The 22,191-nt window shown below is 33.0% G+C and overlaps 1 protein-coding gene across 4 annotated transcripts in view; it reads left to right on the plus strand.

Annotated features, from left to right (window-relative positions):
* LOC145730705 (furin-like protease 2) overlaps positions 1–22,191 on the plus strand; it is a 139,199-nt gene that overhangs the window by 95,005 nt on the left and 22,003 nt on the right. For all 4 annotated transcript variants that reach the window (XM_081982056.1, XM_081982057.1, XM_081982055.1 and 1 more), the window contains one exon: positions 16,923–17,114. In XM_081982056.1, coding sequence (XP_081838182.1) covers positions 16,923–17,114 — 192 coding nt within the window. The remainder of the gene's footprint in view (positions 1–16,922; positions 17,115–22,191) is intronic.

Here is a 22,191-nt window from a genome sequence, read left to right on the forward strand (position 1 = left end):
TTTTAACTAACCAAACTTCGTCTATTGAATATTCGTTCGAATAGAAAGTAGGCTATTAAGTATTTCTAATTAACGGCGTTTGCTTTTACCTTTGTCCGAAGTCGAATTTTACATTTCTAATCAGCTGAGTGGTTTCAGTGTTTATATTTTTAGCTCCGTTTTAGCGACAGCTTTCCAACGAGTGAATCGAAACAAAACACCCCCAGGCTAATATTTATTTTATTAATGTCTCCCGGTTAAAATAAAAGCAAAAATAACTATTTTGCAGCGGAGGAGATTTAATTTAATTCTTTTTTTGTATTTATCTACCAGACGTTCCAACCTCGAGTGTTCCCTGCAGAAGCGCAAATAGCAAAACGTGTCCGAATCCGAGTTAATTCCGCGTCCCAGTTACGTCAGACGGAATCCAGTAAACCAACCCAAGCTGGCGAACGAAGAAGAAATAAAATTAGGATGCTTAGCACTTCCTCGATTTAACTCAATAAGACAGAGACAGTAATTGCCGCGGTTCCCAACCGAAAGACCTTGTTAATTATTTTATTAAATGGTACAGTGCATGGGTTCAACCTCAAAATACATTTCCGGATACAAAATTCAATTTAGGTACGAGAAAATCAACCATTCTTACTGTCGTATTTGTTCCACCAGAAGATTCCTGATGAAGAAAGAAATGGGAATAGAATGATGAGAAAAACGATCACAAACGTGTGATTTTGTGTAAACTTTAGTTAATAAATTAACGTTAACAACAAATCAAAACTTTAGCTTTCTTGGAGTTGATAAGTTGGTTGAGATGAGTTATTTATTTATTTTTCATCACCAAAAAATGGAACTTTGCACTATTTTCAAGTAAGTTGAAAATAATATCGATTTAGTCAATAATATTGAAAATATTGAAAAATTTTGATAGAGATCATCTCAACTAATTTTTATCACACATAAACTCCATAGAACCCACCATTAAATTAACAACAGAACAAAATAATTAATTTCTATTCTTAAACATTCTTTCCAAACCAAAGTATACAGAAAACCAACCCACACAAATAGATACTTAAACTACAAATCCGAAAAAGTTTATTTGATAAAACCAACATTATTTACATCAATAAACAATTTGGTATTGAAAAATTTTTCAACAAAATCATCTGGAAATCACAATCAAATTTTACTCTCTAAATTTTCTCAAACTTTACCTGTTTTAGAACACCAATTATTGTCAGTTTAGCGGTTTAATTCATGTATCACATAACTGTTTTAAATTTTCAGAGGCCTCTAGAACTATTTTGAAAGTTTCATAGACCTCTAAATGTTATTGCCAAACTTTTAAAAAGCGCTAGAGGCTTCTACAAGTCTCTAAATTGCCAAGAGGCTCTAGAATCATTTTGAAAGAGCCAGAGACCTTTAAATGCTACTGAGATCTTTCTATAAAGTGCCAAAATCCTCCAAAGTGTCTTAAACCTTTTTGTAACTGTTTTAAATTGCCAGAGGTCTCTAGAACTGTTTTAAAAAGTGCCAGAGACCTTCACAAGAGTTTTAAACCTTCTTCTCACTTTCTCAACAAACCTAACAAAATTAATTTAGCTTTCTTGTTGAAAATTAAAAAAATTATTACAAGACAAGTAAACCACCAGGTAAAGTTTACCTTTATTCAAACAAAGCCTATAAACCCCACACAGTACATAAACATTGTTAATTAAAAGTTTTGTACCAAAAACTTTTGAGGCAATTCTTATCTCTCGATTCGGGGAGATGATAAACTAAGTGGGCAAATATACAACACAAGAAAAGATATACCGTATTGAAAGTTTTAATGGTCTTAAGAAAGTTTTATAATAATAAGTTTATTCGCGTGTGGAACAACTTTGCCTTATATCGATACTTTCCTCAATCAAGAGTTACTTTAGAAGATAGTAGGTTTGCCAAGTGAAGTTTTAATGTTTTCCTACGAAAATGTATTGTAATGACAAGAAAAATGTAGCAGTAAACCGTGCATAAAATGCGAAACTAATTTTTCTAAAGCGAGGGACTGATCGTGAGGAGACTGAAAGTCTTTAAACACTCGTAACAGGGATAACGTATGGAACTGAAGTTTCAGTTTCGGCAAACTTTTAAGCCTTGCGTTCTTGAAACTTTGTAAGGAGCAATTACATTGTGTATCGGGCCTGTCCCCTTTTAATGGGTATTTGATATTACAGTAGTAAACTTACATCGGTATGCTTATAAAACGATCAGAGTTTTGGTTGTGTTGGAGTTTTAAGTGCGTACTCAAACTGGAAATGTATAACTGCGCCGCTTTTAAGTTCGGCAAATTTAAAACTCAGCCATATTTCGTATACGTGTAGCAAACCAGATTCAGGGCTTACATGCAGTCCTAAACCATTAATTAGTTTCAAACATAAACCGCATAAAAAGGGCGAACGCAATGTTGCAGCTTTAGTAGGAAAGGTGCATTTAATTTTTACAGTCCCGCTGGATTAAACGCAACGAGGATCCTGTGATTAACTTACATAATTTGAATGAAATTACTCACTGGAGAAGAATTCTTAAAATAGTTTACTGCTTTTAATCTTTAATAATCTCATAATAAATATACAAGTCGGATATGAGAGTGATAAAGAAGAAATATCGTAAAGTTGGGAGATAATGTAATACACTTTACTCCCAGTCTCATAAAACTGTGAATAACCCGCTGATGAAATGGCTTGTTTTATGTGATATTCTCCAAAATTAAAACTGATTTTAATTTTAATGTTAGAGCGGAGTGCTAAATATTCGTTTTTAGTCGACAATACAAAATACGACCCTCGCTTGTAACTCTGAATCGGAATTTCTACAAATCGCCGAAGCGGAAAATAACCATACCGTCAAATTCGAAAATTCCTTCCGACTCGGTTTTATTGTCGAAACTTTGCAACAAATCCACTTATTCACAACTTGGAATACGCCACTATAACTTTAGGAACTTAGAAAATAGGTATACATACCTCTGCTTCCGCGCGCATAACGTACGAGGAATGTACAAATTGTTTTGGAAATTTAATTTGTTACTTAAGGAAAACTTCCGGCACACGAGGTTTCCTGTAATGTATGCATTTCAAAGGCATATTCCTTTGAATGATTACTTAAGTTAAAGTGTTTGCTAAAGTCGGTTCAAGGCGAACGCACATTTCACTTTAAACTCGTTTAATTTGCTTAAACAGCCTTAGTTGCCTTATTTTGTTTATATTATGATTTCACAAGAATTTCACTTAATCACGATTTTTTCAGGAAATTCCAAAGCTTTATCACGAAAGGAAATTTTGACCGTGCAAACTTTACTAAGTTCAAGAGGGTAAAGACCAATATTATTACTTATTAAGGCTTGGTATTATAACATTACAGACTTAGGAAAGTTTGGGTAGTTAAAACCCTTCGATGAAGCTATTAAATAAACAAGTTTCACACCTGGCAAGAAGTTCTGGAAATTATAGCACTTCTGATTATGGTGTTTTGAGCACCAATTGAGTCACACCTAAAAACTAGCACTGCAAATAGCTATTTAGGTAATAAGTTTTCTATTTTTTGTTAAAAGTTATGGGAAAGTAATGTAGAACCCTCTGGCACTTTTAAGAAGGCTCTCAGTAGCATTTACAAATATCCGACAATTTCAAAATGGTTTAGAGTTTAAGACATTTGTTGAGGACTCTGGCATTTTTTAGGTTCTCAATAGCATTTAAAGGTCTATTTGACACTTTCAAAATTTTTCAAGCCTATTTACTTTTGGAAATAGTCTATGAAGCTTTTATATAAGAACTTGTTCTTTTTTATTACACTTACACGGAATTTTGGACACAAATAAGCTGATATTTATTGAATCGTCAAATTGACAATAACTGGTCCTATCATGTTATAAAACACTTATTCGATCTTTGTCTATTAAAATGAGATAAGGGACGTGACGCAACAGTCATTGAACAGAATTTTTGTTAGACTTTACTCTCTTTCTGTTTTGTCAATTTTTTCTGTACTCCTTTAACTTTAATACCTAAATTTTAGATTTTATGTTACTATTGCAATTGATTAGCTTGTGCATTTATTTATACCAAATCAGCTGTATACCAATTAAAATACCCAAAGTTATTGCTGTAAAATTTGGCAAATAATCAAGTCAGACTAACTAACAAATTAAAATAATCGCACAATATTACCTAATGATCTATTTGGTAAATGAACTGCGTTTATTAGAAATAAATAAATTAATAGTAACGGGATATTAGTTTGCGATAAATCAGCAGAAAATAAAGCCGTAAAATCAAACAAACAGTCAAGTAAACTTTATGTGAAATTAACAATGTGTTAATAAATGCTGGGTTCTAATTATTTCATTTTATTTTGTATAGGTATATATTATACATTGTTACGTGTGTTTTACTTGAAATTTTGTTGCTAGAGAAAACAATTTCTATTGATTTCCAATTTTAAAATTTTCATACCTGTATGATGGAGCAAAAATTTCCGTTTAGCCGCATTCTAATATTTAATACTCCCGGGGTTTGCTAAGTGATTATTTTTATACAACAGCTACCCGTTCGGGCATAAATTAACATGCCGTTAAAGGAAGTTTTTAATGCCCAAATCCGTTTAATATCCGCTGGAGCGTTTTAGCTAAAGAGATTAATTTTTATGTAAATATAATGCTTCTGGAAATTAAAACTGTTCCGTAAGCCGAAATGAAAGCATTAATCTTAATTTTTAAAGGGGCCTAAACGGCAAATAACTCTTTTTAATATTTTCGGTTACCTGATGTAATGTGTTTTTTTATTGTTGTTTGATTTACCACTCGCACGCCAAACTGGCGCTAAAGCTAAACAAAATTGGGTTCTCTAATTAACGGAATGCCAATTTGTCCAGGAGATAGCAAATAACTTCGCGTGTTAATGCTCGTGTTTTATATCACTTCAACAGAAAGCAATTTATTCTCTCGCAAAAAGCGAATTGCTTTTGTCTAATCGATTTCCAAAATTTCCCATTGCATTGCCCGATAACGGTTCATTTCGGTCTAAAATTCCACTGCAATTTGAACCAATTCTTCGGTCTTGGAAATAAATTGCTTTATCGTGTTATTTACAATAGCGGGTAATATGCTCTTGGCAAACTCTTCTACCGAAATTGCCCGTTCATATAAGTTTAATTTAATAACAAAAATTTCTTTTTGCTATAACTCGCCATCGTGCCTAGATTCGATCTAAACCAATACAGTTTATTTTTAAAGCGTTTACTAACTCATCGGTTTTTGATTAATAACTGCAACTTCGTATCTGATTAATATACCACATACGTGTAACCACCTAGAAAATTAGTTAGAAGCGACTTTAATGAAAAACATTTCAACAAAGCTGTCTAATTATAAGCTCTCATCTCGGTTCTCAACCACCCTTGCAAAATAACCGCACAAACAAATTGATCATCATCTCTAACCCTCGCACTCTCTTATATATCAACGTCAAAATCGTAATCTCGCCCTGACATATTTGTATTTAACAGGAAATAAACCAGAATAAAGGAAAATGAGGCGAAACAGGTCTGAGTTTCTAGTTAATAATAAGCCGGATACGTATGAAGCTGTTATGTGTGACGGATGTCAAATTTCAAATTGTCGATAATTCATTGGATTACAGAGACGAAATTTGATTGCTTATCTCTAAATTGAATACATTAGTCTAGGAATGTAACAGCAAAAAGTGTTACAATTAAAACCATCGTAAAACAAAAATATGAAAATCTGCATCCCTCTGTTGTAAACCGCCTGTTTTATGTGCTAATAAAACTGGACGGCGGAAATAACAAAACTCAGCTTTGCACACCACTTTTCAATGTTGAAAGTTAAAAATGTAACTACTTAGTATTTTTTGTTGTGCTATGGAACAATTCAAACCACTGAGAGTGTCAAGTGATGCGTAAATAGATAAAACAGATTCAGAAAGCAAACATTTAGTGATTAGCAAATCCCGAAATTAACTTCCCTTTAAACCTGATTAATAATGAACCGCTATAGAGGTAAAGTTTGATAACAACTCCAAACTCCCAGTGTTATCAAGTTAGAAGACAGAAGTAAATGCAGTGATCCGTAGTAACAATTGGAACTATTGATATTGCTTGCTCATTGATTTTGGGCTTTGACTGTCAACTCAATAAGTAGTAACCCAAATATTTTGGAAATTAGTTTCTCTCAAGCAAAAAAGCTCAAGATGCTGTATCTTTTCGGGGGCTCGGTTTAATTTTAGATAAAAATCTTGCTCCTTATCAGCTGAAAACAAGTTTAGCAAAATAAGGTCTGATAAACTGAGACAAAAAACGTTATGTAGGGCACAATTTAGAGGCAACCGACCTCAAATTTGCATTGCGGATTTAAATAAGTGAAGAATAATTTAAATAATTGCAGTTTCTCTAACGTATCGGCAAACTAATAAGGAAATTCACGCCAACGTTCGTGACTACTTAATACACAACTGCTTATTTAGACGTTACGTTCGGAATTATGGAAGCGGTGCTAAATATGCGAACTTTTAACGTACTCTTCAGATTTTTGAGATAAAATGTAAAAGGTGTAATTTGCTCTCCTATTATATTAATTATATGCAATTTTCGAGAGTCGATTAGATAATAACATATAGTAACACCAATATTAGCAAGGCAAATGAATTGTTTCAGCATGAAAAAAGTGCTGTATGTTTTCTGTAACTGTGATAATTCTGTAAAAAAGCTTCAGTGTTTTAGTGGTTGTAGTAGTATTGGGGGAACCTGAATTAGTTCAGCAGTAGTGATAGTAGACTTTTTTCCGTTTCTCACACACAGACAACTTCTTGAGACAGCTGAAAATAAACTATCAAATTTGTCAGCTTGATACAGAAGTGGATGCCCAATTCAGCATAGTTGTACCACAAATTTGAAAAATGCTCTAATTATTGTAAAACTAGCCAAAATCAGGTTCACTGTACAGGGTTGCTACGTATATTTAGACACCTTGTAGTAGATTTTATTATTGTAAATAGAAAAAAAACTGTTTTTCTTAAATCGAGACGAATAAAATAATAAACCATGACAAAGATGAAATAAAATACAAAGTGAATAAAATTTTAGTGAAATTGCTAGATCTCTGTTGTTTTTGGTTTAGCTGTTTTTGAATTATTGGCATAAAATTAAAAATTGAAATGTTATTATTTTTTTAAATCTCAGGTTAGTGTGATTAATAATCAAAGAGACTAAACGTCATCCAGTGTGTAGAGCAAATTTGACGTCACGATTACGTAATTCAGAAAAACAATATAGCGACCAACTGTCAAATTACATCATTGTGACGTTCGGTCCCTTAATGATGAAAAATATGAACTTAAACCTAAAAAAGTCTGCAAATTATATTTAAGCAGTTGGAAAAGCTAAAATTGTAAAAGCACGTCACGTGATTGTGACAGTTTAAATTTGCAGCTGGCAACATTGCAAAGTTAATTTGAAGCTTGTCAACAACAGTCACGTGACCAGACAAATGTCATCTCTAATCTCAAAATGTCTGTAAATTACATTTAAACAGTTGGGAAAACTGAAATTGTAAAAGCACGTCTTCTGATCCTGACAATTTAAATTCGCAGCTGGCAACACTGTAATCAGAAGAAGAAACATTTCTATCATCTCATCAGGGTGCGTATTCTTGAAACGAGAGAAGGGAAACCCGCCATTGTCAGCTTCTTCTGTCACATTCAAACAACACTTCTCTTGAGAATTCCGTTCTCTGCTTTCAAGAATTATGCCCCAGAAAATATACTTCATCTCTTCTATTTTGCTATTAAAATCTTATGAACTTTCTATTTTTTCCCACTTTTGTCGTTGTCTTTTATTTTATTAATCAACATTTTCTGGTAATTTAGAAGAAGCCCTAAAATGTTTGAATTACATCTTTTATCGTATCTGCAAAAATAAAATCGCTACACACGTCTAAATACCAGAACGTCTAAAGTTAGACTATTTGCATCATCAAACATACAAGTTTTTATATTATTTCCTGAAAAAAAGCAACGAAGACAAATTCCATACTCCTAAGAATTTCAAATCCTTTAAAAAGTTAAGTTTCATCAACTCTAGAACCTCAATGCAAGTGTCTGAAATAACTGAGAGAAAAACACGTCGTCCTACATTTTAGTGTTGCTGCGGTGAAGCTCGGATTCTCGTCAGTTATTTCTTTGGTTTGTCGTTGTTTGTCGAGATAAATAGAAAATTGGCTCGTATTGCAGTAAAACGCAATTTCAGCAGATTGAATTAGAGTCTAGACGTTTATATGAACATTGAGCGAGCATCTGGCAATATCCGCAGTTTCGAAAAAAGCTGGATGCACAATACAGCACCAGCACAACTGTTCCAAAAGTTAATATCTTTTTACACTCCAAAGAACGACTTATTTTGTATCAGAATCTACGTAATTGTTGTTGCCAACTCATTTTATGTAACAATCCTGGTTCAATTATTTAATAAATAATAATCTTGTCTGGCACAGAGGCAAATTAAACTGACGTTGAAATTACTTCACCACAATCAAATTTTAAATGTAATATTCGATTGTAAACGAGTTGAGATTTAATTATTTAATTAATAACAATAGGCTTGGTATAAATTCGGTTTCAAATTAAATTTCAACGCATTTCCAGCCTTCGTATCACCTTTTAATAGCAATCATTTTTATTTCAGCAGCTTCATTTGCACAACCGAATGCGTAACATAGAAATTATGAAAATTTCGGCGCAAATAGTTGCAACCTGCATTAACCAAACCGATTAAATTTTATTGCGCTACTGCATTAATGGCAATTTATTGCTACGCATATGAAAATAATAGAGCTTTTTTGTCTGAACCCAATTTAAAACATTAATAACGCAAGTTAAATCAATCAGATATACGGTTCAATTAAATTGCCATTTGAATACCAAAGGGAATGTGAGGAGAAAAGATTATTAATACGTAACATTTAATTTTACATCTTTTGCATTCTCCTATCCGGTTTTGAATTATTAATATCGCCTAAACTAATCACAAAGCGATTAATAATTTCGTAACTTCCGAAGCAATATCAAATATGAGTTTGTCAAGTCCTCCAAAGGAAATTTATTACGTAAAGTGGTACCTCGGGGAGATAACGCGTTTTTGATTACAGGCATGTTGTCATAGAGAAAGTTTTGCTTTTTCTGTTACGAAAAAGTGTGTCACAGTCAAGTTTCAGTACGTTGTTTTAGTGGTAGTGACAAGATATTCTATGTCAATATCTTAGTTATAAATTAATTACTGTTTTGGCTAAATAATCAAAAATTTATAAGTAATTACTTAAAGGCAAGAAAATCGAATTAAACGCGGATAATAGATTTTATGTGGAGTAAAAAGGGCGAGAACCGAGTTCAATTTCACGTTTCTTTATTTCCGAATCCCCGTTTGAAATCTCCAATTAAGCCGAGCAAATTCGAATTCTTTTGGTTTCGTTTGGAATTCCTGGGTGCTTCTTTGTTCCGATTAATCTGACAACAAATTAAAATCTCACTACAAACACCTAAAATAAATCGAGTAGTCTAGGTGAATAGCCGTGGCAGATTCGGGGTGTAAACTTCCCAGCTAAGTCAAACACAGCACAACATAAATCTCGAGCGAAAATTGCCGAGACAATTTCCATCCAGCAAACCGACGAGCTTAACCCGACAGTTAACCCGACCTTACGTTCCGAACAAATCGTATAATTCTGATATAAAGTTTGTATAATATATCGGATCAAGATCTGGCAAAAGATTTTCTTTGATAGTCTAATTTATATGCGTAAGAGTCAATTTGTGATCGGTAAAACGTTTGTAAACAAAGAAATTTATGGTTTTTTAGCAAAAAGAACTGAATGCAGGAAATCCTTAGGGAATCAATGTAAAAAGGATGATATTACGGAAATTAAAACACCTAGCTCTCCTTTCGGGTGCTCGAAACAAAATTGCTTTTTAATTAAGAATGCGTTGGAAAATGCCAACCAATTTGCGTTTCTGGAATTAATAACATCTCCCAAATGGTTTCACTGTTCTCGAAGAGAAATAATTCATACTTTACCAAACACAAATAATTTCAAACCTAAACAACTGAAAGAGAGTTGCATATAGTTAAGCAATTTTGACACGATACAGGATTTACTTACAGTTTAATTAAAATTTGCAGTTTAGGCAATTTACCTTGAGATTTTAATTTGAGCTTATTCTAGCTGCTTCTATTTTTATGTCATGTTAGGAATGAAGGTCTTAATATTAATAAAGGTGCTTGAAAGTGCAAGCTTATAATAAATCTGAGTTGAATATGACTAGCATGCAAAGCAAATATGCTCAGGTAATTAATCCTACGCTTTTAGTGAATAAATTGAGTACTGTCGAGAGAATGGAGCTTTTTCTGAAACTAGTGAGGTTGGAAATATGATTTTGGTGCTAATTTTGTCTTTTTTACGAATGAGTGAAAGTGATTTTTTTAATAGATATTGCTAGGAATAATATACAAAGGGTCCTGCATTTGATCTACCTTGGAAGCTAATTGGTTTATTTTTTGTCGGATTGTAATAAAATTGTTAAATTAATACCTAAATATTGAACTTTGAAGAAAGTGGCACATCTTAATTTTTGATGAACTAGGTCAATATGTCTATTGAAAAAGTCTCTACTTCTAAATTTTTACGAATTTTTCAATGTGGAAATAACGATTTTTTGGTCGCTCCAACTATTTATTACAACAAATCTTTCTTGTAATCAATAGAATTGTGCAAAAATGCAGTAAAATACCGAGTGTTTGATTTAAAAAATTACAACTTTACTAGTAAAAGTTTGCTTCTTCATTTGTCAAATTTAAACTGTTTATCTTCCTAACGTAGAAGTCCATAGTGTTATTCATAAACCGATTTTCCTTTCCATTGCATTATTACGTTATATTTTGACAGATGATATTTTTTTGTTAGTAGAGCTCTGTCTTTTGTTTTGTTCAAAACCTAAAAACTGTCAAATTCAATCCTAAAGATGTAAAAAACAACGAAGCGTATTTGGAAAGTAATAAAATTAGTGTGACTTTGATTGAATGCATTTTATACCTTTAAGAATACATTTTTGGCATTTGAAACATTTGACTGTCCGTTTCTCACTTAATTTTAGTCTATTTTTAAATACGACAACCGTCAAAACACTCATACACATAAAATATAGTTAAATCAGTATAAACAGTTATGACATTTGACTGTCCTAAACCTAGTAACTTTCAATTTGAATCCCTTGGAGGTACAAAACAACCAAACATACTTAAAAAGTAAATGAGTTTGAATTTGGTTGAATGCATTTTATACCATCATCAGTACATTCTTTTTTTAAATATGACAGTGATGACATTTGGCCGTCAGTTACACTTCCGTCCTAAACGTGGAAACTCGACAACGAAACAACAAAATCGGTTTGCGTCAATTTTGTGTCGCAACTCTTCGTGAGTAATGGCTATCATTACATGCTCGTTGAATAAGATGCTATTATCATGTTTTACTCTGTCCTCTGTCCCCTTTTATTAAACTGGATTTCCAAGTAATTTAATAAAACAGCAACAGAGAGAACAATAATATTTTTTCATCAAATTTACACAATCTAATTACAATTCCGCGGTAACGTTATTGTACATTTTAAAGCCGAAATTAATCTCGCAAATCGTATCCAGACGCTCGTAAATAACTCGCCACCTCTTGTCACTATCAAAAACAAACATGCAAAATGTTATTTATTTCCGCTACGCCTACATAGATTGTGAATATTTTATACATTATTTCTGATTACGGAAGCAATTAAATGTTAATATAATTAAAAGCCCTTTAATATTGCAAATTAGCTTTTAAACTAGGTTACTTTCGTCGCTAATTTATGTATGTACGTAAATGTGGGTGTCAGAAACTTCTTTGTTACATTTGTTCGTATTTTCGCAAACGACTTTGGAGCGTACTTTATAACTGTATCACTTCATAAGTGTTTTCCTTCTACACAGTTTGGAGACATTCCGTCAAAGAAACAAACCCGGCTTTATCATGTCACTTTAATCACCTCATTAAAAGTTAAATTAGGTTTTCTTTGGGAGAGGCATTTATCTTGGGATTTGTGATCTAACAAACAAACAAAGTGAGAAAATTATCTTTTAATAAAAGTTTATAACTTTTCTGCTGACAGTGTTGACTCTCTCAAATAATTCTTATCGTTATGACGTAATTAAATTAGAGTACTTCAGTTGTTTAGTTTTGTGGTTTATGTTTAGACTCGTTGAACATTTCTCTATCTTTTAGTAGTTTCGTAATTTTGCCCAGTCATTATTTCATATCCGTATAAACGTTTAAAAGGGTGGAAGAGCAATGAACGTTTCGGCTCTTCTAGTTTATGTAGGGTCCTTAAATTTATGTACCGTGTTGTTTTAGTAAAAGGTGTTAACTTTCACGACCAAAAGTTAGATAAAGTATTTGGTTCAGGTCGATATTCTATTAGCAACAAGAGTCGTTACATGTATGCAGATTTAAAGTTGTGCTGTTAACTTGGTAATAACAAAACCAGATAAAAGGAAAGTTTTACTTATAATAATACTTAACAAACACCAAAACTATGTCTGATGTGTATGTTTACATGGTATAATGGAAAATTAATGACTTTATTTACCGGAAAGAAATAAGTTCAGGGTTGTAGGATCTTTCTTTGATATATTCAGAAATAATGAAGTCGACCATTAATTTGCTTGAACCGACTATTTTATTCTCAGACAATTAATGTATTTTCTGCAACATTAATATTGGAAGTCGAAAATTTTCAATACTGCGTTGTATACATTTGGGTCAACCGAAAATAGTAAACACAAACTCCCTCAGGTAAATCGAACACTCTGACCCAAAAATCTCGGAGTAATTCAACCCAACCGAATATATTGCGTGTTGTGGAAAGGAATTTTGCATAAATTACCGTTTATGAAGTATTCATGAGCAAACATCGCCCTTTTGTCAGTAATATTTCCCCTAAATTTAACCTAATAAGTACGGAGTATGCGGCGTCGAAAACGGCAGAGACGTTGACGATAAGACAATAAAAGCACTTGCTGGATTTCCAGCACACGGCAACGTGGAATTAAATCGGTTTTGACGAGCTGGAATTACCGTACTACGTCTAAAAATGTCTCTTTGCTCAAGTGCATAGACAACTACTGAACCGTCACAATGTATTATGCTACTTCACCAACTCCGACTCGGTGTTTAGCTATTTCAGTCTTGTTTTCCACAGTCAAGCGTCGGTTTAACTGTAAATAATAAGCGTTAAAAACTTTAATTTCAGTTTAGTATAACTGAAATAAATAATTTGAATTCATGTGAAATTTCCTATTTAGAGGTGTCGACATATATCGTTATTTAAGCTCCGGGTAATATATTTTCAATCAGTTTAGGTGATAAATCAGAGTTACAGCGAGGATTCGCCATGTCGCCGCACCAATCAACGTCATAAACGTATCAGACTGGCAAACTAATGGCATATGAATCCACTCTTGAATTATTTGCAACGTCCTCCCTGTATGCGACAGGGCTTAGTTACGTGTATTCGACAAAAAGGTGGATAAGTTCACGTCCCAAAAAAAAAAACTAAAAACTTGTAAACGTCCAGTATCCGTAGCAGATGGAGTCTATAAATTTCTAAACTAGGGCACGTAGCGACACTAGGAATTATATCTTTCCCACAGGAAACCTTAATTTTATTTTTACGTCTTCGGATCGTTGAGGCGCTTTAAAGTCCCCGACCGCTAAAAGATTTAAATTCCCTCCAAGAAGGCCATAAATTTCCTTCAAATGATACGTTACGTAAACCGAAAATTCTATTAAAATTTTTGTCCATTCGAACTGAAATTAGTTACCTGTATGTATCACAGCGATGAGGGAGATTTCTAACTCTATGAACTTTTAAGTTTTCTGTAATAGTTAATTTAGTGTTAGAAAATTTCGGAATAAAGTCATCAAACATAATTCCCAAAAGTAACACTTCAAACAGTACCTTTTACATGCACAAAACATTACAATGAATAAACAGATTGTACTTACATTTGTTACACGATTTTTTAAATTTAGAAATTGTGTACTATATAATTAATTTACGAACCCGGTGTGGGTTGCAGAATTCGGGACGACTACATGTTGTGGCACGAGACGGAGTCTTCTGACTGACTCTGAGCGTCTGTCTTACTAACGGATGTCGAATAGAAATTCGTATTATTTAAAAAATATAACTTCATTAAATTAAAGCAGATATTCGAAGATGGCAAAATAATAAAATGCACGAGGTAAGGTTACAGTCAGAATGGAAGTAGTGCATCATGCCTATTTATAGCGGATAACAAATTATCGTTTAAAAAGGCTCTACATCCGTTAGTAAGACTGACGGGCAGAGTCAGTCAGAAGACTCCGTCTCGTGCCACAAAATGTAGTCGCCCCGAATTCTGCAACCCTGCATAGTCGTACAGGATTTGGGTATTTTGTATGTAGTGTTGTAGTATGATTTCATACATACTAGAATTGCTGATTTCTGAAATTTGAAATTTATGGGACCTGAAATATTTCAATATTTCACATTAGCAACACTAATAGTCACTGTCACAACAATTAAAACTTCGTTATAACTACAACTATAATTAAATTCAGTGACCGAGAAATTTGTAGGTCCTATACTTACATTCAATTAAGAGTCCATATGAGGTGTAACCAAGACGAGGCATAAATTAACCCTTTATCATTATTCGGAAAGCTGTTTGAGCAACCAAGTTTCTCGAACCCTTTGACCCACACCGGTCCCGCTTTTCATAGACATTTACATCGCTTTGAGAATAACAGAGTTATTATTCGCATGACGGCACAACTATACGTATTGTGATAGCTTTCCCGTCAAGGCTACAATACAATATTACTTCTAGTTTCTGCGTAACTTTATCCGTATATAAAATATGGAATTGGGAATAGATCCTGTATTGAAGCTATAAGTGAAACAATATAGCTAGATATAATAAAAGAGATAAGCCGTATATACAGATACGTTTTGAGTATCAAATATACACAGGCAATTTTATTAAAACGTGCGCTGTTTTATATCTCTTAAACTAGTTTTATCCGAGCCAACACATCTAGGCCAAGACTGTGAAATTGAAAATTTGACCTTAATTTATTTCCTTTCCCAAACACAAGTTTTCGTCTTGAATGCACTTAAATAAGCCAGTCATTAACTTTATTCAATTCCGTTGTTGGGATGTTTAGTCAACCAACAACATTCCTTTCATTCAAGAAAGGTCAGATTTAGATTTGATTTTCTGCTAGAATGATGTTATAAAACTCGTCTCCCTGATCGGTTTGATAGTTTTTGAGTTTTATAGCAAACTGGGTGTTCAGCCATCAAAAAGAGAATCAGCACTCTAACTTGGTTTAAGTAAAAAAAGTAACACCGCCGGGTAATAAATACGTCTTAGAATTTTATTTCCGAGACAACTCTCCAACGCCCAAAGAATCCCAAAAGAACAGTCCCAGTTTACGCCGGAATCCGCTTTGCAATGTCTTTGTATTTCCCGTTTTATTGCGTCATAAATTCTGCTTAACGCATTGCTTCGGTCGACCAAATTGCCGTCGAGTGGCAACTGTCCTTTGGTGACCATCAAAAGTCGGTATTGCGGTTATGGCTGTTTTTGATACGCCTTCAATTTGTTTCCTATCACACGCAAATGCTACCAGATTTAGCTCTATTCCAGTTGCAGCAAAACAAAGCAAGAGAAACTATTACACTTGAGGTTTAACATTTCTAAACTCGCACAAAAATTAACACTTCTAGCCTTCTATGATGAGTCAACGATAGAGTAAAGTTCATTATCTCATTAGTATCGAAAAAAATACAAAAAAATGTTAAATACAAAAGGTGTAGAGAGTTTATTTAATATAACAAAAAATAAAAGTTAAATTTAAGGTCCTTTGGTATAAATATGCCCTTTGCTGTGCATTTGTGCAGGTTTAGGTATATAACATGATTAACAAAAAGTTTGAAAATTTCATAGAGAATCTAAAAATATGTGTTAAAAAATCGAGGGTTCTATTTAAGAAAATTTATATTTTATCTGCCACGCCTTTATGAACCACCTTGTATATCCAAAATTAATTTTAAAGTGTGCATCTCAATATTCTCTAAAATGTTGGTATTTTCAATTTTTTGGTATTTATCGATACCAATGATAATAAACTTTACTCTATCGTTGACTCACCCTGTACAAATAGAATACTTAATTTAAATTTCTCTTGTAAAATCCCACTTTCAGGACAAAAAGAAAATCTTCGCGGATTTAGAAATCCTGCTGGCTTAACTTGAAATTACAACTGCCGGTTGAAAGTGGGGCTTTTTTCCAAAAGTGGAATTAAAATTGTATTATGGTATTAGAAACGAATTTATTTTTTAATAAGATCTATTTATCAGTTTTTGAATTTTGTAATCAATTTCGACATGCAACTGAGAAATAAAGACTCCTTATTTACTATATTTTCTTATAAAATTGGTACAATTTTGCCAACTGGACCAAAAATTGTTCTAGTTCTGATCGAGTTAGTGATACGTACGGTCCCAAAATCTTTTGCCATAAGTCAAAATGGCTATAATGATCCAGATGACTAATGTGGCTGTATGTTTGTTCGTAATTGCCGTCAAATGCCACGGTATGCAGTAATTTCTAGCTATACGAGAGCTTTCATCAGGTTTTGAGGGTTTATAAATATGTGCGTCCGAATATTACTAACTCGTTTCACTAATCGATTGCAAACCCCTTAATTATCGAACTCGATCTATCATTTAGAATTACAGTAGTTATTATTGTTTTAGGTGCACTGGGTACAGCAGCAGCACGAGAAGAAAAGGAAGAAAAGAGATTACGTGGCTAAATCTTCGGTTTCTCCTTTCAGCCAGTTGTTCACTGGAGTTGCTCCTAATGCTCAAACTCACGGTCAACCTCACTACAGGGCTGTCCAAGGACCACCTTTTTCTGATCCTTTATATCGGGAACAATGGTACTTGGTAAGTAATACCTCGAAGCGAAAAGTTATGTCTAATAATAATAACTAGGTTACCACTAAAGTTAATTTTAATTATACCAAAATTTGCAGCCGTAAAGTTTAAAATTAAATACCACCTTGTTTGGCAGGGAAATAGGATTATAGTTCAAAAATTTTAATCTTACTATAGCGGTTTGTTTGCGATGATTTAATTACAATTTAATTTCTAGTTCCCTTTATGGCTCTCAGTTTTGAATGTAGTTTGTTTATTTCCGTGTAATGGAGGATTTTAAGCACCATTACCCTAAATACGCCAAAATTAATCTTTCAGTTCCCCACGCCTTATAATTTATAATCCAACGTGAAACGTATAAAACGAGCAATAACGACCCGAATATCCGGGAAAGAATGGTATTGAGAATATCGGGCCTATTTAGAAACAGATTTTTATAAGCGGGATAACGATATGAAGGTTATTCCGTTAAGGAAGCGATAAAACTGGGTGAGCAATAAAAAAAAGGGATCATTCAGCAATTTGCCATTTTTTGTCGTAAAAGGGGCTCTACTGATCCCAAAGACAGAGTATTTTTAGTATAGTTACTAATTTCGATGTTATAATCTACCATGAAATTGCAATCAACATAAATTAAATTTAGCCTGAATGTTTCGTTCTCTAATTAAGTTCTCCGAACTTCATACGTAAGCGGTTCTAACTTTCAAACCATAACTAGAAAGTGGCTGATGTTAGCGTAGTCAAACGTCAAACTGCAAGCATACTATAGAAATATGACTCTGGACTTACTAACTTTAATAGACCATTGGTTAGCTGATATAGAGGTAAAGTATAATTAATTTGCCGTTCGCAGGATATAGCGTGGATAATAAGTCGTTGAATTTAGAACTCTCAATGTGCTTATTAGATACTAATGAATGTGCGCGTAAGTTTAATCCCACTCGTCATGTTTTCCATACAAAAGTCAACTTTCTAATTGAAATTTTACATGAGCCACATTAACGACTCAATTTTAGGACTTCAAAGTTTGAGGAGGAAGCGAGAAAATGAATATTATGAAACTAACAGCCCGCGTCGAACTCTTGAGAAGGCACAATTAAACAAACGGTCGTTTCGCAACGTTTTACCTAAGTCGGCCCTATTAAATTTTACTTCCTCCATTTCGGGTGAAATCACTTTTCATTTAAATTTCGGTCGTTACTTCGGGAAAGTTGTAAATATTTTCACATTATAGACATGACGAAAAGAACCTTCAGACTGCGCAATTTAAACTAATCTAATTAACCGAAATTTGTTAAAATCACAAATGATCTGTTAATTTCGCATGGAAGCTCATTCTAGCTTCAAACCACTACTACGTACGCCTGTCTAATCTAATTGGACGGCACAGAAACCAGCTTTCCTGGGTTTTACAATGATGTCCAGACACCGAAGTGACATTAGCCATTTACTAGTTAACGCTCTAGTCCTAACTTCTGGATGCATTTGAAACGGATTTAACAGTGTTGAAGTTTGGCTTGAGAACTTTCACTTGCGATATTACTTGGTCGTTCTCGTATCCAGCAAATTCGATTAGTTACAAATGTTTGTCGGTTGTTAGAACACCCCTAAATTGTATTTACTTTAATTTACTAAGTTGTTTAATTCCACGTACTAGTAAGAACTTCTTCATTTATCAATTAATTAATTAATTATAGTGTAATTTGTGATTTACGATCCTTGGTTAAGTTACTGGTGTTTTTTTTTATTTACATTTAATGTACTACAAATTAATTGTATATTACACACAGGGTGTCCCGTTTATGTGGGCCAAAAATTATAGAGTGAAAAGTTTTGTTTTTAAGGTTTTCAACTACTGAAAATTGTAGTTTTTATTAAAGTCTAAAACAAAGCTTCAAATTGTTAAACTATATCTACAGCAGTATTCCTTCAAGAATTGGCAAATCAACCATTTCAGTTTAGAACTTTATTTGAAAAATTTTGTTTTTAAGGTTTTCAACAACTGAAAATTGTAGTTTTATCTAAAAAAGACTTTAGGTCTTAAAATTAACCAGTTTAAAGTCCTGATACTAGACTCTCAGTGGTCAATCTTAAAGAAATTACAAGTTATCCATTTTAGCTTGAAATTTCAATTGGAAAGTTGTGTTTTCAAGGTTTTCAACTGAAAATTGTTGCTTTTACTAAAGAAAAAGCTTCAGGGCTTAAAATTAACCAGTTTTAGTTCTGAAAACCGTTTAAAGTCCTGAAGCTATACTTTCAGTGGTCCTTCTTAAAGAAATTACAAAGATGTTATTTTCGCATGAAATTTCAATTAGAAAGTTGTGTTTTTAAGGTTTCCAATCACTGAAAATCGTAATTTTTACTAAAGGGTTTAAAATTTACCAATATTAGGTCTGAAAACCGTTCAAAGTCCTAAAACTAGACTTTCAGTGCTCATTCTTAAAGAAATTACATACTAGCCATTTTAGCATGAAATTTCAATTGGAAAGTTGTGTTTTCAAGGTTTTCAACTACTGAAAATTGTTACTTTTACTAAAGGAAAAGCCTCAAGGCTTAAAATTAACCAGTTTTAGTTCTGAAAACAGTTTAAAGACCTGAAACTAAACTTTCAGTGGTCCTTCTTAAAGAAATTAGAAAGAAGTTATTTTAGTAAGAAATTTCAATTGAAAAGTTGTGTTTTTAAAGTTTTCAGATAATAAAAATTGCAGTTTTTCTGAACAAAAGGCCTCAGGGTATGGAATTAAGCATTTAGGTCTAAAACAAAGTTTCAAATTTTAAAACTAGATCTACAGTAGTATTTCTTCAAGAATTGGCAAATCAACCATTTCAGTTTAGAACTTGGAAAGTTGTGTTTTCAAGGTTTTCAACTGAAAATTGTTGCTTTTACTAAAGGAAAAGCTTCAGGGCTTAAAATTAACCAGTTTTAGTTCTGAAAACCGTTTAAAGTCCTGAAGCTACACTTTCAGTGGTCATTCTTAAAAAAATTACAAACTATCCATTTTAGCATGAAATTTCAATTAAAACCTTGTATTTTTAAGGTTTTCAGGTACTAAAAATTGTATTTTTTATCTAAATAAAAGGCTTTAGAAATAAAACTAACCAGTTTCAGGTCAGAAAACAGTATAATATTTGAAAACTACAACTTCAGTAGTATTTCGCCAAGAATTGACAAATTAGCCATTGCAGTGTAGAGTTTCAATTGAAAAGTGGTGTTAGTTTTTACTAAGGGAAAAGCTTCAGAACATTAAATTAACTTGTTTTAGATCTGAAAACCTGGAAAAGGTCCTGAAACTAGACTTTTATACAATTTTAGCATAAAATTTTAATTGAAAAGTTGTGTTTTTAAGATTTCCAATCACTGAAAGGAGATGCTGAAATATGAGTATTTCACGAAATATCTAATAAAATCAGTCCAGTTAAAGTTTAAAAATATTTTCAGAATTCTGGTAGATTGATTATTAATTATTGAAAATGGACATTTTGTTAAAAAAACAATTCTTATTACAATCTAGATAATTATGTTCTCCCAAATACAAAAAACCTCAGATAAATTATAGTCTCATTTGATAAAGTTCTATTATCTCAATTATTTATGTTCACATCCCTTATTTGCCCAACTATACATTAATATCTTGTTCGTCTTGCAATAAATGGAACTAACATTATATCCGCTGTCTAGATAATTGTGTGTCAAATAAAAGTCCAAAATAATGTCCAGCAATAATCGATTAGACAATTCCTTGGGCCATCTCTCTCCAACATAACAAAAAAATTACCTTGTTCGGGCAATATGTCAACATAGCTTTTTGCAGTGGGAAAACCTCGAGAAAGCTTTATCTTGTTGAAGTTTCCATTGATCCCGACGGTTAACTACAATGGTCTGCGGGCTATGGAACATATGAAATATAAAGGGTCCGAGGCCGAATGATAAAATATCGCCCGCCGAAAAAAATGTGTATTAGTTGGAACCGGTTTGAAATATCTGGTCGATTTTCGTTGAAAAATAAAAAATAGTTTGGGCGTGTGTCGTTTTTATGTAGGGATAAATGACGGGTCTGTTATTGGAAAGCTCCATGCTGAAAGTGTACGCCACATCGACTCGTATAAGACGTAATCGCTTGATAAAGCTAGCGAGATATTAATAATCCAAGTCTAAACGTCTTTTTGCCCTATTTCCTTGAAAGAAACTTAACCGAGTTTTGTGCGATATTAACATGGAAATTCAACGACCAATTATGCTGATGACGCTTAATTTCTTTAAAGCGTAACTTATGACGCAAATTTATCTTTTTCATGGAGCACATTTTTTCGGAGAGTTTGCTGAAAGCCGCTAAAAATCTATCTCTGTTAGTGTTAAATGCCGCTTGACCAAAATATCTTTTAGGGTAATGCAATTTTTTTTGGCTTTTAACGACTATATTCGGATGGAAAATTTCAAAAATAAAAAACTGCTGGCCTCTGTACTGTCGCAACATGACAATTTGTACAGTTGCACTATTCATATACCCTTGATGAATGAAATTAATTGCTTATTGTAAAAAGTCTCGTCCATCACAACAATTGATCAATTAAATTAAAGCCCACGCAACGTCAGCAGTTTTCTTCTTTAATTATACTCCTTGAACTTGGGAGATTGTGCAATTACAAATTTATGACTAAACTTTCTTTTTGGTTTTCTTTAAGAGTTTAATAATTTGTTCAGTATTATTACAGAGCGGTTCTGCAGAGAAATAGCGTTAAATCCGCAAAATAATGAATCACGTGTTAACTGTTGATCATCATGTCACGAGCGAATGTAATTTTCTGGTTCATGCCCATACAAAATGTCTATCTAGGTAACGTAACACGACCGTAAATTAAAAATGAAAAACAGCCTAATCCATCACAGTCCCATTTTAGGAAACATACAAAAGGCACAATTTACTTTTCTAGTTTTAGCGAATATAAATTTGGCAAAACAGTGCATTCGCATGCTGTTATTTTTCATCTTAGCGTCCGCAAAGTAACACATAAAGTGACTAGGCAAAACAGTGTGCCCATTTATTACAACGGTACATGGTTCGTGCATTATTTCAAAAACAATGGT

Source organism: Ips typographus, linkage group LG6 (genome assembly GCF_016097725.1).
Source record: "Ips typographus isolate SLU linkage group LG6, UJ_Ityp_2.0, whole genome shotgun sequence".
Classification (NCBI taxonomy): domain Eukaryota; kingdom Metazoa; phylum Arthropoda; class Insecta; order Coleoptera; family Curculionidae; genus Ips; species Ips typographus.